Source organism: Heptranchias perlo, chromosome 8 (genome assembly GCF_035084215.1).
Source record: "Heptranchias perlo isolate sHepPer1 chromosome 8, sHepPer1.hap1, whole genome shotgun sequence".
NCBI classification, from domain to species: Eukaryota; Metazoa; Chordata; class Chondrichthyes; order Hexanchiformes; family Hexanchidae; genus Heptranchias; species Heptranchias perlo.
In genome coordinates, this window is record NC_090332.1 from 37,300,488 (window position 1) to 37,317,602 (window position 17,115).

At 40.2% G+C, this 17,115-nt stretch overlaps 1 protein-coding gene across 10 annotated transcripts in view; it reads right to left on the bottom strand.

Annotated features, from left to right (window-relative positions):
- Window positions 1-17,115, bottom strand: part of nrxn1a (neurexin 1a) — a 1,536,646-nt gene that overhangs the window by 367,206 nt on the left and 1,152,325 nt on the right. For all 10 annotated transcript variants that reach the window (XM_067988977.1, XM_067988981.1, XM_067988978.1 and 7 more), the window contains one exon: window positions 6,469-6,650. In XM_067988977.1, the coding sequence (XP_067845078.1) occupies window positions 6,469-6,650 (182 nt within the window). The remainder of the gene's footprint in view (window positions 1-6,468; window positions 6,651-17,115) is intronic.

Here is a 17,115-nt window from a genome sequence, read left to right on the forward strand (position 1 = left end):
GGGGTCATCAAATACACAGCAATAGTAACAGAAATATCTAGTGTTTCAACACTAAACAAATTTTCAATATGAATTAATTACACATTAAAGACCTATAGGCCATGGACAACTCTTATTTTTAAATTACAGTGATATGGACATCCTGTAACAGCCACTGAACCTGATCTGTAGATGTCCATTGGAAATCAATTCATCCAGTAACAGCAGTAGAAGATCATCCCCACTGTTCTACATCCCTCTAGCTGAATCAGAAAAGGCTGTCGACAAAAATCGAACTATGTGGATTGTATGCTCAAGAAGATGCTATCGGCGACTATTTCAGTTCATCAAGCAGGTATCAGAAAATGGTATCATTGAGATGAAAGCCCACAAGCATGATTGGATGGTTTGCAGGGAGCAACACAGCAGGACGAGAAACTCTAAAACTTGCATTTGAAAGATAATATATACAAAAGCATTGATGGCTCAGTCGCAGAATTCTCATCTGCTCGTAAACTTCGAATGAAATTTGGTATGGGCAAGGTGGCTATTCTGGATATCTCTTATCAGAAGAACATTTGTTAATGTTAAATGGAAGGTTAATCTGATGCAAATATTCTGATATTGCTTTGGGATAACTAACACTCCTATTTTCTGTGTTTGTGACCACAAAGAAGAAAATTAAGTCTTTGGTGGCGAGACTAGAATTTTCCCATTCAACTCATGCCGCAGTGATTTAAGCATACACCTCACATTTCACCTTCCAGCCAATTAGCTTAGCAGTACCAGAACTAAAATACTATCACAAAAAAAACATATAGTGGTGACTATTTCAGATATCGGCATTTCTGATCTTCACATTTCACACTACATCAATCACTGGTAGCAAAATGCAGATGTTATAAATGCCAGAACCTGAAGCAATAACCATAGAGGATTTTTTTATATATATATACGCTCATATTTTATTCTTGTGCAATTAAAAGCTTCCTTTACCACTTAGGTCTTCGGTTCCTGCTCTCTTCCCATCCATCCTATCTTATTCCACTCCTTTTAAATTTGTAATGTTATCAAGCATGAAATGATATATTGTAAATATTTTATTGATGATTATAAAGTAAAATCTGAAACTGGTACAGAATTATTGAAAATTCAAAATTCATAGAATACTAGACCTTCACTATGACACCCTCAAATATATCTTACCATCCACTATAACACATACTGATTACAGTTCACACACTAACAGAGAAGCTCTAGATCACACCCTGTATAACATTCCATTTCCTATAACATGCATTTCATATCTCATTTTTATAGAAAAATGTCTCACATATTCATGGAATAACAATTGCATTTTTACATTTTCAGTTTGAGTGGACAAATACTCAAAGGCTTAAATCTCCCTGCACATTTGCAAACCTAAATTAAACATGTTATATAGCAGTTCTATGGTTTAATTTGTTGCTTATACCTCAGTTTTGGCTTCAATGGGACCTGAATAATGAACAACATGGAATAGCAAGGTAGCTTTCTTAAGGATGAGCTAATCAGCTCAGGCTTGTGTCTATTTTCATAGACCAACTCAATCTGTTCAGGAAACATCCACTCAAGTCAAAGACTGAACTGAACTGATTACTTTTTTCTACCATCTCCACCTTCATCAATCCTGGAACAAGTCATGAGTCTCACTCTAAAACTATCAACTTAGGCAGATGCATTATTTTTAAGCACTTTCTGGAAAAAAATGATTTAACGTTTTTGTCATAGCTGAAAAGGCCTTTACTCACAGAATAAAAGAAATGTAAACCATTTAAATGCTCTTAGTATCAAAGTGGTGGTCAGGTTGAAATTATTTCATTTTGATTTTAGCAGCTGTGTGCATAATGCTCTTGCCATCCTTTTTAGGGAAAAAATGAAGTAAATTTGAAAAGAAAACATCCTTGAAATGCAGTTAGAAAAAATTCACTTCCCACTCACTTCAAACTCTTTAGTTCGAACAGACTGAATAGCCCAAAGCCATTTGAAATGATCAATTTTCAAACTTCTAAAGACAATTCTTAGAATATATTTAGTTCAAAACCAGCTTACTTCAGGTTGGATGTATATCAGGTGTTTTGCAGAGACACAAGCAATTAGAGAACAGGAAAACAGTACTTGGAATGCTCACATGAATTGCTCCATGGAGAGAAACTAGCAAAACCAAACAACATTAGTCTCCCATGATAACAGTGCAAGTGAGGCAGGTTACAGACACAAATATACACAATTAAATAGCACTGCAACAACTTAAGTGATGCTGTACTGTTAGACCATTAAGCAGAATACAAGTCTCGCAAGCACAAGAGTACAAATAACTCCAGAACAACTCCAACAATTTGACCAGAGCGTTGATAATTGGATAGACAAGCACCATAAATAATTTATAACAAAACTTGGAACATTCCGGCCTACTACTGATTTATAATCAGAAGACTGAGGAAAACTTTATGTACATAAACACATAAAGCCCAACATTTACTTTTTTGTATGATGCCAAAACCTAATTTTACATCCATTGTTGTAGCACCAATGAAAATAACAATTGAGTCATTTAAAAATAATAACAAATTCCCACAACTGCATATTAAAGGAGCTGTTTGAAACAACATGATTTTTTTTCTAGTAATGAGTAAAACTTCATAACATTTAGGATAGCATACACATGCTACAGAATTACCCAAGATTAAAAAGCCCAAAGTTAATCCAAAAAACGAGCTTTCCTCCCCAAAAGAATAATTATCCTTAAGTGCATAATTCTTACCTTCACTCAAATTTTTCGTTATGTTTTGAGATTTTATAAAGATAAGGAGCGTCAGTGCTGGGGATGGATGGCTTCTCCATTTTTATCACCCAGTGAGTATCAAGCACTTCAAGGTCAGGTGTAGCACTACCAAATTCAGAGTGACACCCCACTATTCTGACCCAAGAATGTTCTTTAACCCAATGTCAGAAGAGCACCACCTACTGCACATTTCTGGTGGCCTCTCCAAATGAAACTGCCAATTTATGCTAAATCACGGACAATACAGTGCCGTGTGCCTGCATCCACTACAAAGTAGCTGGAGACTATTCTAAACTTATTTTACCAAAGGACCTTTACAGCCATCAGAGAAGAGAATTTCATTCCAGCATTCTGAGCTGGATTCAGTGTTTTAACCCAATGTATACCTGAGTGCCAATACCATCTTTTCCTCAAAAATGTTGCAAACATTTTAAAAGTAATAATTCTGGAGGAAATGAGCCTCAAATTTCTGCAGAGAGGAGCTATCCATCCCTGGCACTACAGAGTAAGATGATGGCTTTGCTACGTCAGAAGCAGCATTATCAATATATTTAAATAGTACAGCTGCATTGATTAAAGCCACGATGCAACAAAATATAAAACAACTTTACAATGCAGCACCTATAAAATAGACTTCATTGACTGCATTTTATTTCTAGTGCACAGTTTCATGCATTACTGTAGCACTAATAACTGTAAAAATGCACATTGCTGGTTAACCAGATTTCTATCTCCAATTTGTATGATCACTTTGTTAATGTAAAATTCACTGTTAGTAAAATGCATCCCTTTATTGGCAAACAGTGATGTACATTCCTTTATATTAATTAGTCAGGCATGCTTTATGAAATCCATCATGCAATTACCTGATAGCCAGCGATCTTAGTGGATAATTATATTTGACATTTGGGTGTTTTTTCTAAAAGTAACATATCGTTCCCTGCCAATTAAGTCGTAGATTACTCATAACAACTGCAGTTTCTCTTAAGTGCTGTTTGTCTTCAGTATTTCTTACATGCAGTATGCACATAAACACATAGGTGACTCTACCCTGCTATATGGTATTTAATTATTGTTGTTATGGAAAATACATCATCAATATTTAATTTCAGTTCTTCATGTTGAAAAACACAAATATGGGAGTGTGGATACCTTGAGACTCGTGACATTGTACTAACTATTGAGACCGTGCCATTTGCTTTAACTGAAATGGCTATAAAATATTTGAAAATGTGCTTGTGCTGAATGTTAATGTGTGTGAATATATTTGAAGAGAAGTCCTGAAATTCTCCATCACCAAATCACTTTTATATGACAAGTTTATATAAATTCATTTATATGAGGGCTGGATAGTGCACTTTATTTCTTATGGTTTTTTAAAATGGAAATTGCACTATGTGATAGTTATCACTAAATTAAATACCCATTTCAAACAGACTGCTTTATAATAATGTGATTTGAACAAAGACAAAGAATTCCCAATTGGGGTGGGGAAGTAGGGGCTTGGATTTAATGATCACTGCACTTTTTACATTTTATTGGTTATTTAATTTTTTTTTACTATTTTAATATTTTCATACAAGGACAACTTGGTTAATTTTCCCAATTTAATTCATGTACAGTCAGATTTATTTTCGTAATCATACTGCAGGGTGCAGGTATGCAGCCATGTTTGAACAGATATTATGGGACACCATAGGGGTGATTTTAAACCCCAAGAATGGGTAGGTTGGGGGCAGGTGGGAGTTGAAAATAGTTGGTTTTTTAGGTTGCAACTGCAAAATTTTCAGACTTTGCATTCCCAGTGGGAAGCCTGTACTTTTATGCGCTGATGTTAAACCCAGAAATAAAGCCGGGTTGCGGTCGCGACCCAAAAAAACAACTATTTTCAACTCCCACCCGTCCCCAATCCACCCGTTCTTGGAGTTTAAAATCACCCCACAAGGTCTCAATTTTAAAAGGGAGGCGGGATGGCAGCCGGGGCGGGGGCGTGATTTGTGGACGCCAAACCCAGAAGGGAAGTAGGTGGGTTAACCCTAATGAGGCCAATTAAAGCCTCTTCCGGGTTTTGCACCCGGCAGCCAGCCTGATTGACAGGCTGGCTGCCGACAGCAGCTGCACATCTGAGGTGGGGGAGAAAGAGAGAGAGAGGGAGACCTCATCGGCTGTTGCAAGAGTCGGGGGGGTGGAGAGACACCGGACATCGGAAGTTGGGGGGATGGGGAGAGATGCCAGACATCGGAAGGTTGGGGGGGGGGGGAAGAGACTTCGAACATCGGAGCAGGGGGGTGCAGGCAACATCATTTTTAAGGTATGTTTATTTAATTTATTTGAAATGGGAAATGTAATTTTATTTAATTTATTTAGGTTATTTTTCATTGATCCGGCCCTTCACGCCTGGTTTCACCAATGAGGTACATATGCTTGTTTAAACATCGTCCCGCTGGCTTTAATTGCCAGCGGGACTTCCGGGTTCGGGAACAGCACGTGCACCCAGATGACTCTGGGTCATGCGTATTCTTCAGCAGGTTGGAGCCAGGATCCTGCCCGGTCCAGATTTCTCTGATTTTCTTTGCCCCCCAACCCCTAATGCACCCGGACTTTGCTTTTAAAATTGAGCCCCAAGTCTCAAGTGCTAAACAAATATCTTAACATTTGCATGAAACTGGTCTGTTGTTGAGTAATCAAAGTTTGTCAAAAAGTCATATTCGTATCAGCTGCGGAATTTCTCAATATCCAGTGTTTACACAATATAGAAACTTTGCTAATGTCCAGCCACAACCAAAATTTGATGATTTGTTCAACTCATTTTCTGAAATGGTTGATGTATATTGATTAGTTTTTCAATCTTAAGAATTCTTTAGAAAATAAATAATTATTTTCCATTGTGTTATTTTATTCATAGAATTAAATCGATAGAATGAAAAAAGCTTGTGAGTTGATAATAACATACAGAGGATCATAACTCAGTACGGTGTGATCAGCCAATCGATAGAATAAAAAAAGCTTCTAAACAAATTAGCTATTTCACTGCAGCTTTGTGTGTATAGCCCTAAGGTGTAACAAACTAATTTGGAAATGTGAGAATTATCCACCTTAATTTTGTTAAATCGTTCAATATTACTGTGAGCATTTAGACTACACGTTTACTGTCCCTTTTGTTTCAATGCAAAATGTTTTTTGTGATGGACCCATGGAAAAGTGGCAGTGTAACTCGAGCTGCTTTGTGCAGAACCAGCGCTGCCCGCTTCAGACATCTGGGGTCACACAGCTAGCGAAAACCCCTAAGATGGTCGTTGAGAAGATTGATTTTTAACCGATGGTCAGTCTTTATTGAATTGGCAAATTTACTTTGAGGTTGCCCCGTGTGAGAGCCACGCGTCAGGTGTCAGCGGCACTAGCAGGGCACAAAACCAATAGAAAAGCAGCTTCAGAAGACTACCATGGAGATGCAAGACCCTCTCCAAGAGGCCATCTTGCACTGTTTTGAGTTCTCAAAGATTGCAGTTTAAATTCAACCTTAAATTCAGTGCACAGTTAAACTCCTTAATCTCTACTTGGCAACATGTCACTACTGTTGACAATAAGATCTAATTTAAAAAAAAACAAATCTTGAGTGGATTTGTGTAGGGCAAACTATTTTCAATTTGCATTTGATTACTTACAATGTGAAGCTGTAGGTAGTCTTCAAGCCCAGCAGAACTATCTACACGCACCAAAATGGTATCTTTTACATGTGTGTCAAAGCCCACAGCCAGTCTGTCTGCTCGGGTGCTTGGTCTGTCATTGGAGGGCCATGTATAAGTGATTAGTCCACCACCTCTACTAAAGATGTATGTTGTGCCAGCTGGGAAAAGAAAAAAGGTATTTTCAGAACTTTTCCTTTTAAATATACAGTATAGGAACAGAGAAAGTTATATAGCTATTAATAGGTCACCATTATATTAGCAAAGTCGCTGCAAAAACATACCTGAATACAGTTTATATTATACATATATACATCATATAAAGTGTTATATTTTTTAAGCAATATGAAATGCATAATACTATATATACATTCCTCCATTTGGCTAGATTTAAAAAGTGTTACCATGGTAACAGTGACAACATTAGCCCCTTTATGAACCTTTCACTATGATATGCCACCTCTACTATGCTTAATACATATTGTATAGCATAGTTTAAATTATATGTTATAAACAATCACCGCAGGTTTTCATTGACATATTAGATTTTCCGAAGTGGTTAATTTGCTGATATGTAACTCACTGCCACCACTATTATACAGAAGTCCAACTCCTACAAGGTGTTAGTGAGTCACCTCAGGCAGGGCTACCTACTGGACGATGACTCTTACAGGCAGATTGGTGTTCTTAGGCTTACAGATCACAAAACTGATCAACAAATACACAATGGATGCAAATCCCTCATCATGCACTTATCTGCTTTATAAATCAGATGGAAACATGATGGCCTCGCATCAGTAATATAGTACCTGTTGTAGTGCTACACAGTGATTCACATTGGCTGATCACACCGTACTGAGTTATGATCCGCTGTATGATATTATCAACAAATGATTGTTAACTATCAATTTCCTGCATTTGCTGAAGATCTCAGCACAGGATTATATCAACTAAGAAACCTTTTCAGACAACTAATTAGTTCTTCTGAAACCCACTTTCTCTTTGGAGTCAACAGCTAAACACAATGAGGTCGATTTTAACTCAGAGCGGGATTGGTTCATGGGGGGCCCAAAGCAGGCGGCGCACCCAGAAGTGATTTAAATGTGTCGTCGGAGCCTGCGGGCGGGAGTGGGAATTGGAGTGGGAACAGTCCCTGACATAAGGTAAGTGCTCTGGGAGGGGGTTGCCGAACCAAGGCCCAAGGACAACTTACGGGGCCCCAGAGAGCATCCTGCTCCTCCTGGCCTTCAAGCATCCCATATAAAGGTAACATTTTGTAAATTTATCGTGGCCTCTTCTGGCCACTCTGCGTCTCCTGCCATGATTCGGCTGTTGGGGCGGGCCCCATGCTGGCCTCCCAAATGCCGAAGTCAAAATGCTGTTGCAGCCCGATGACATCAAAAGTAATTACAGCAGTGATTTGAAAATTGCATTTTTTTTCCCCTGCATTTTCCACATGTTTTCACCCAATTTCGTTGGTCCCTATGCTATTTTCAATTCCCCATCTGAGAGGGCAAGCAGGTAGACAACCTGGTACTTTTAACCAGCTGCTTGAATGTGCGTGAGACAGGGATGGGACAACTCACCCTCTTATTTTTCTCCATCCCTCAAGGGAAGAGCTTTGCATTGGTTCAGCATCTCCCCAGAGATCTCCACTTGTATGTGGCCAATAACAGAAAAGAACCCATGTCTTACCACTCTACAGTGCAATACAATGGTGCACGAAAGCTCCATGTCACTGATGCCATCAGTACCCTCATCAAACCCAACAGTTAAAATGTAAAAATAAAATCGCATAGGTCTTTTTTTAAACTTAATTATTTTTGCCTATGGCAAATAGGTTACTTATAAAATATCATACGAAATACATTGAACTTTATCTAACCTTAGAGCACTATTAACAAATGTTTGCAATGTAGGTTGTGTTGTGTTTTGTTTTGTAGCAAATGTAAACCCTGTTGGCAAACAGCTGTGGCCCTGACCTCGCCATGTTCTGTTATGGCTCAGTACACTAAAAGGAAACAATGTGAATGAGCTGTTTATGTCCCATTCACCACACTAGTGAACAACCATCAAAAACTGAGTTCAAGCTGTTCAGTGGAAGCAGACTTTAATAATATTTCCTACCAAATGCCAAAGCACATCTCAAAAATATAATATACAAAATGCCTAGAATGAACAGGTCACTGCGCACTTAGTAGTTGCAGTGGGTTGGACATCAGCCTTTCAGTTCCAGGACCTTTCAAATCCAACCTGGACTGAGTGATTGAAAGTGTCCTCACTCTGCTGGCTATAACAGTCCTATGTGAAATGAGTTTGGATAGTCTTAGTCCAGTTCTTATTAGGCATGAGCTCACAGTACGAAAGTGTCCCTAATCCAACAATAATCGGCACTAAACTGGCAATCTCACTTAGAGAAGCTACAGCATGATTGGTGTGAGAAATGGAAGATCGTCTTTTGACATTAGGGTAGAGGCATATTGTTGGAGTAAAGGGAGTTTTACACTGTACATAACTATAGAATAAGACCTAAGGGTACTCAATGCTGATACTGCGGCCGCAATATTTACTGGAAGGCGGGGAGAGTGTGGTGGAGCACGGTAGTACGGGGAAAACCAGTCAAGGCCGGGGACACGGAGGTCTTGCCAAGTTTAACGGCAGCACCTCATTATAATTTTTTTCTGCCATTTCCCACCCAGCAGCCATCCAAATTGACAGGCTGGCCGGCTGCTGGGCGGGAAAACCAGTGGTAGGAGGCCCCTTGTTGAGGACGGTCCCCAGCAATCGGGAGAGGCGGGCAGGCTTCAGTGGCGGGTGGGGGGGGGGGGGGGGGGAGGTGGGCGGCAATTGTGGGCTTCAGACCTCCCGTCCTGGGTGGGGGGGCAACATCAAGGCCTGGGTGTCCGAAAAGAATTTATGTCAGAACCTTTGCAACAAAGAGAATTGTTTTTATTGTTCCAAAATGATCTGCCAATGTTTCAGAATTCACTACTGGTTCCATTTGGAGTGGCTGAAAACATAAAATGAAACAATATTTCAGTGGATAGATGCACCTAAAATGACACTGAGCAACAGGAACCAGAAAGGTCCCAAATTTCATCCCTGATCTATATTGGGTTAACTGATCTCAACTGGAGCAGGCATAGGGCACTAGAATTGGCTATATCATCTCCAGCTGGAAATGGGGAAAATTGTGCAGAGTTACAGCTCCTGATCACTGTCCAATAACCACCTAGTGGACTATGAGGACACCAAGTGAAGAAGGCTCAGCCTCAGCTGTGATGGCACCCACTACTGAATAAGCTCAACGATACTCAGTGTCTAGACTTGGGCAGAAAGAACGGTCACTTGCGCGAGGCGCTCACCATTTTTGGAACTGCATATGATAACATTGGGCAAGGAATGAGCACGCTGAGCTGTGATGGCCCCTAAAGTTGGATGGAACCATACGCCCACATCGAATGCCATGTCAAGGACAGAAAATGTAAATGAAGCAAAGAAGATAGGGAAGAAAGAAAATGTGCTAATTCAATCTACTTATGCTGACTGAGGTTAACAAGTCTAACAAGCCTATTTCAGTAAGTACACAAGCAGGTTTTCTTCATATGCCATTTTACTTATTTTGCTTGGCATAGTAATCGCTAAGATTTAAAACTTTCCTTTTACAGATAAATTTTCCACATACAGCAAGAATAGATTCCTTCTTTGATCTTTAGCAGTTTAACAAACCTTTATTAGCTGCCACCAGCTCATTCCCTGAAAGTTTTTGAGGATGCAAGTTAGATTAATTTTATTCACATACCATTATTAATTAAATATTTGATGTACTTTTAGACATCATCTGTCTTTTAATTTAATACATTATAACGAATCTGCCTTTCCATCCATAGCCACAGCATCTCCAGCAATGGCTTCTCTTCCTGCCCCCACACAATTACCTCTGGAGTTCCTCAAGGATCTATCCTTGGTCACCTCTTTTTCCTCATCTACATGCTGCCTCTTGGTGACATCATCCGCAGACACGAGGTCAGCTGCTACATGTACATCAATGACACCCAGCTCTACCTCTTCCCCACCTCTCTCAACCCCTCCACTGCCTCTGTGTTTTCAGACTGGTTAGGAAAGCTGAAGCCATTCTCTTTGACCCCTGCTACAAATTCCCTCGCCACCAATTTCATCCCCCTCTATGGCCACTGTCTTAAGCTGAATCAGACTGTTAACAATCTCAGCATCCTATTCAATCCTGAGCTGAATTTCCAACCCCATAGCCTCTCCATTACAAAGATCACCTACTTCCACCTCCATAACATTGCCTCCTCTGCCCAGCCTCAGCCATCTGTCAGTGAAACCCTCATTCATGCCTTTGACAGCTTGAGTCTCAACTATTCCAATGCTCTCCTGGATGGCCTCCTACCTTCCACCCTCTAAACTTCAGCTCATCTAAATCTCTGCTGCCCTTTTCTTATCTTGCACAAAGTCCCACTCATCATCACCCTTGTCCTTGCTGCCCTATATTGCTCCTGGTCCCCCACAGCCTCAAATTAAAATTTCTCACCCTCGTGTTTAAATCCCTTTGTGATCTCGCTGCTCCCCAACACTATAACCTCCTCCAGCCTTACAATCCCAATCTTCCAACTCTGGCCTCTTCTGCATTCTCTCCTTTGCCCCACCATTAGTGGCTGTGACTTCAAGTGTCTCAGCCCCACGATCTGGAATACCCTCCCTCAATCCGTGCTGAAACCTTACCACTTTGACCAAGGTTTTGGACACCCCTCTTAATAGCTCCTCTTTGAGTCAATGTCTATTTATTATCTTATTATATCTCTGTGAAGTGCTTTTGGACATTTTCTTTGTTAAAGGCGCTACATAAATGCAAGATGTTGTAATTCACTGTCCTCTCTGTGCAATGAATGTTCCTTGTAACATTTATACCAATAAATAACCAAACATTTTGCCACGATGCAATGTAATAACAGCCGCTGAAGTGTTCATACTTTATTCAAGGTGAATCACATGCAAGACATAAAAATTCATGATTATTTTGCTCGACACCTTCATTGAAGCAAAACACAATGAATAAATTATTTCTGACTCTCATGTGCCTTAGGTTTATCAATGTATGACAGCACAGATAACTAATGGGAGTGAGCAACAAGGCTCACTAATCATGTCATAACATTGTAGGTACAGTAGGTGATTCATTAAGAGAACATTTTCTTTTCTCTGATCTGTATAATATCCCCAACAAATGCTCTAAAGATTTAAGCTGCTATGTACTGACAATTGTAAATTAGCATGAAGTGATCAGCCAGTCAGATCACTCTCCTCCAGGTTATGAAAAATCTAACAGTTGGGAGAGTAATCAAGCAATAGCAGTTCCTCTTGTCCATAGACTATGCCTGAAAACACATGGATTCTTCCATTAGTACAAACTTTGCAGTGGTATATTTTACAAAAATTCAAAAATGCTTTTTTAAAGACTCATATGTTTTTTGCAATAAAATAGGTTAACAATGGAGGCAAAGCTCATAAAGCTGTTTTATCATTTTGTTTCTAAGGCTTTACTTTTCCTATCTCCCTGATGAATAAGATTGCAGCACTTGCTTCTGTTGTGGAAGCCGAACTCCTTGCATTATGTTTATAATCTCAAGGGTGAGGTAAAGTAATGCAATCTACATATACAATATGGACAGATTACAAGTATGCTGGAGTTACAATTTCTTAGGGCAGTGAGATCTTGTGTACAATAGAGACTGAATGCTATTTCCTTTATTTTTGTGTCCCAATGCCCTAAAAATAAACCTATCTTTTGTAATAACTTATAGATATTAAATCATGCAGTTGTAACTTCTTCGTAATGTGCTTGCCAGAGTGCTGGAATTTTGTTGGGGCATCAGCATGAAAATCTCTTCACATGAACTTGTTTTCCTCGGAGAGAAAAAAAGATTGAGGGAGAATATGATTCAAGTATGTAAAAATGCCAAGAGGCATAAAATATGTAAATGTATGAAGCCTTGGACTGTAAGCACGAAACTATGTGTTTAAAATTAAGGTGTCTCAATCGAAAATAGAGTTTGGAAGAAATTGTTTTCATGGAATGTTCTACATCCACCTGAACAGGTAGATTGGGCCTCAGTTTCATGCCTCATCCAAAAGGTGGCACTTCCAATAATGTAGCACTCCTTCAATACTGCACTGAAGTATCAGACGAGATTATATGTTCTAGAATGGGTCTTGAATCCACAAGCTTCTGACTTAGAGATGAGAGTGCTCCCAAATGAGCCAAACTGACACCTGTCTTTTCTCTTTACAGAAAAGAACCTGCTGTCTAGTTCTCGTATTTTCTATTACAGATTTCCAGCATTTGCAGTTTTTCCTGTACTCTTTTTGGTTTGTCAACACAAGTGAATTCTTTCACTGCAATGCTTTTTCAGCAGCAGATTTATATTTAAACTGAGACACCAAGATGAACAGCCCAAGCATAGAGCAGAATACCACAAAAGAGTAAAAGGGCAGTGGTGGTTCTGTGATCAAAGCTTAGAACATAAGAATATAAGAAATAGGAGCAGGAGTAGGCCATATGGCCCCTTGAGCCTGCTCTGCCATTCAATCAGATCATGGCTGATCTTTGACCTCAACTCCACTTTCCCGCCCGATCCCCATATCCCTTGATGCCTCTAGAGTCCAAAAATCTATCTATCTCAGCCTTGAATATATTCAATGACTCAGCATCCACAGCCCTCTGGGGTAGAGAATTTCAAAAATTCACAACCCTCTGAGTGAAGAAATTCATCCTCATCTCAGTCTTGAATGGCCGACCCCTTATCCTGCGACTATGCTCCCTAGTTCCAGACTCTCTAGCCAGGGGAAACAACCTCTCAGCATCTACCTTGTCAAGCCCCCTCATAATCTTATGTGTTTCAATGAGATCACTTCTCATTCTTCTAAACTCCAGAGAGTCTAGGCCCATTCTACTCAACCTCTCTTCATAGGACAACCCTCCCATCCCAGGAATTAATCTAGTGAACCTTTGTTGCACCGCCTGTAAGGCAAGTATATCCTTCCTTCGATAAGGAGAGTGGTTAGCTTTTCAAAGCTTTTAAATTGGAGGAGAATTGAAAGATTGAGGGAAGTAAGGCATTCTAGAGTTTTGAGCCATTAGGAAAGATGAGAATAATGATGCCATAAATCAGAATTTCAATAAATGTAGATAAATCCGCCACTTATCTCATTGTTGTTAGTGGGACCTTGATGTGTATGAACTGGATGCCATGTTTGCCTGCATAACAACAGCGACTACGCCTCAAAAAGTAATTCATTGGCTGTGAATCACTTTGGGAAAACCTGAGCATGTGAAAAGAACTACATGAGTGTAATTTCTTTCTTTCTACAGAGTCAACAAAAGCATGTCTAGAAGGCTGAGGGGTGACCTGATTAGAGGTCTTTAAGATTATGAAAGGGATTGATAGGGTAAACATAGAGAAAATGTTTCCACTTGTGGGAGAAACCAAAACTAGGGGCCATAAATATAAGATAGTCACTAATAAATCCAATAGGGAATTCAGGAGAAACTTACTTACCCACCCAAAGAGTGGTTAGAATGTGAGACTCACTACTACAAGGATTAGTTGAGGCGAATATCAGATACATTTAAGGGGAAGCTAGATAAACACATGAGGGAGAAAGGAATGAAAGGTTGTGCTGTTAGGGTTAGATGAAGAGAAGTGGGAGAAGGCTCGTGTGCAGCATAAACACTGGTATGGACCACTTGGGTTGAATGGGCTGTTTCTGTGCTCTACACTTTATATAAATGTATGTAAGCATGCAGGATGAGAGTTTAGTAGTACAGTTTTGCATCGGTAACTTAGTTGCAGCAAATCAGCAAAAATTTACAAATGTTAACACAATGAGATAAAAGGTTTGATACAAGTAAATATGAACAATAGTCACAGAGAAATCAAGAGCAAGCAGCCCAAGGAAAAAAAGTATGGAGAAATCAGTAGGCAGTTGGCCATGATCGTCCCATTGGGTGATGCTCCTGGGAATTGGAATCATGGGCGTTGGGGTCAGGAGGCAGACTAAGTCCAGCAGAGTCCTGCACGATAGAAGCTGCATTGTTGCTTCTATGAATTCCTCTGGTAAGGAAGCAGTCAAACATCAACAGATGGATTTCTGCACATGCTTAGGGCTGTGCAGTGGCTCCTGGGAGTTCCTTTGATGAAGAAAGCTATGGTGGCTCTCGGGAATTATAGTTCTCCTAAATGCCGACAGACAAATTTAATACAAATTTTGCCCAATTGATTACGGAGGCATGGTGTACCCACAAGGGGAGAGGATGTGCCCATAGACCAGAATGTTCAGAGCAGAGTGCACAGCATATATTTTGATATTATTATTATATAACTACTATGCTTTCATTATTAATGAGAAACTGCCTGAACTGCCAGGATGCAACATCAACTTCAAGTATAGTGTTTTTGAGGCTTTCTAAATTGGAATGCGCAGGGACAACAATTTTGGTCCAGCTCTGTTCCCAATATACATGCTTTCAAGCAGCATCCAGACACCCCAGGTATACATTTGTTATCCAGTCAGGGAATGGAAGCCAGAAATAGTATATTTTTTATCAGCTCAGTGGTTCCTTCAGTACTCATCATTTACAACTTGTGCTTTCCATTCTTTCCACTAGAATCTTCCACAGCATGCCACCTGCCGAATCGCTGTTACTTCCTACACATGACTTCTGCTATTTAATCACCATCTCCCTATTAAAGGGCATTCGATGGCAAGTCATTAAGTCAATCTTCCAGAATTGACTTCCCAGATATGTGACTTCCCGCTGTCTCTCCACACTCAAAGTCAGTCTGTAAAACTTGGAACTGTATAAATATAATAGATACAGATCCTGGACCTTAGCGCACATGTCAAATGATAAGAGAAAGATTTGTCAAAAAGAGCAAGACTGATTATAAGCACAATTAAACAAATAATGATGCTTCTTTTTCATGTTAAAATAGTTACATTTTTAATTCGAAATGAGGGCGTCTCTGTGGTCTGTGTATTTATGCCTGTGATGTTAAGACTTCCATAAATGCTCAATTTAGTGCGGAAGCTAGTCAGATACTTTATGGAAGACAATATATCTATCCATGATCACCGTGATAACTGCTGAAATAAGACCCCATGGTTAACAAAAATGCGAAAGCAAACCCCTTTATGACTTAAAATTCTTTGATCTTCAAGAAAGTCCTTTAAAATAGAGCTTTATGCAGTTCTTCACAATGATGAATAATTGCCAAGCACTTTAATAAAATATAGCACTTACCTAAAATAGAATTTATAGGTTTGAAAGATATTTCGAGGGTTAAATTGCATAATCTCTGAAACTGGGCGCGATTAACTCTACGCCAGTCATAGCGATGCAGGCAACTTGTTACATTCGTGCTGCCTGCTGTTTTAAATGATTGCTGTGTGAAGCCAGTGCTACCTGTGGTGTCGATTGGCTGCATGCATCAGCAGGGGGCCCCGATATCGCGAGTGGCTCGCGCTTCATAAAGGCAACCTTCACCTCTTAAAGGGAAGGTGCACTGTGGCTGCAAGAAGTGGTGCGAGTTGTTTCAAAACTGAATCAGTGGAGTGAGATTTTGAAGAATGGCTGCGCCTCAGAGAGAGCATGCACCAAGGTTCTCTGATGATGCTCTGGAGGCCTTGGTGCAAGAGGTGGCGAGAAGGAGGAGCATCCTGTATCTGCAGTGGGGCAGGAAGCCCTCCAGACATATGAAGAGGCAATGGGAGGAAGTAGAGAAGGAGGTAAATGCCAGGATCATAGCCCCAAGAATATGAACGCAGTGCAGGAAGAAGTTCAATGATTTAAAACGAGTTGTCAAAGTGAGTGAGTTCAAGCTTCAAGTGGCATATCGTACCAACTGCACCACTAGCCTCATCCATTGCTCAATTCACTACACCCGCATCACCCACCTACCAAAAGTCTCTTTCAATCAGTACTCAACCATTAAAAACATAGACTTTACCTCACCCTCACACACTTAGCATTGTTGCAAGCCTCACACTCACAGTTCACACACATTGGTAGCTATTCAACCATGACACACTTCCCTCTTCATGCGGGAGAAGGTGGCACATAACAGGAGGCAGCAAATGGCATTGGCTGCATGGAACATGAACCTGCGGTCCTTGCTCTGGATGACAGCATTCTCCTCCCACCCCTGCTACTCTGCCAATGCCCTTGCTGTTGCCTGTCAGCCAGCCCACTCCCTGTAGAGTATTGAAACTTTATCCAAGTGTAGGGAACCTCCAAAGACACGTACAAATACACCAGCAACCAGTAGAAATAATCCAGCAAATAACCTGTAACTCCTGCATAATCTCTTTAAATACTACTGGTGTGGAGTCCTTCGTGCCCTTTCAGTCAAGTTCAGCTGTGCAAGATTAAAACAGTGCGTTGGATGGAGTGTGGAGTTCCAAAATAGCGGCGGTCCCTTTAAATCAGCACTGCACAGTGATTCACGTCATAATCTCCCTATTCTACACGCTGCCGACGGTGGTTAGGCACGCACTCAAACCCCTTTACCAAGAAGGTGTCCTGCACACTTCCCATCAGAGGCT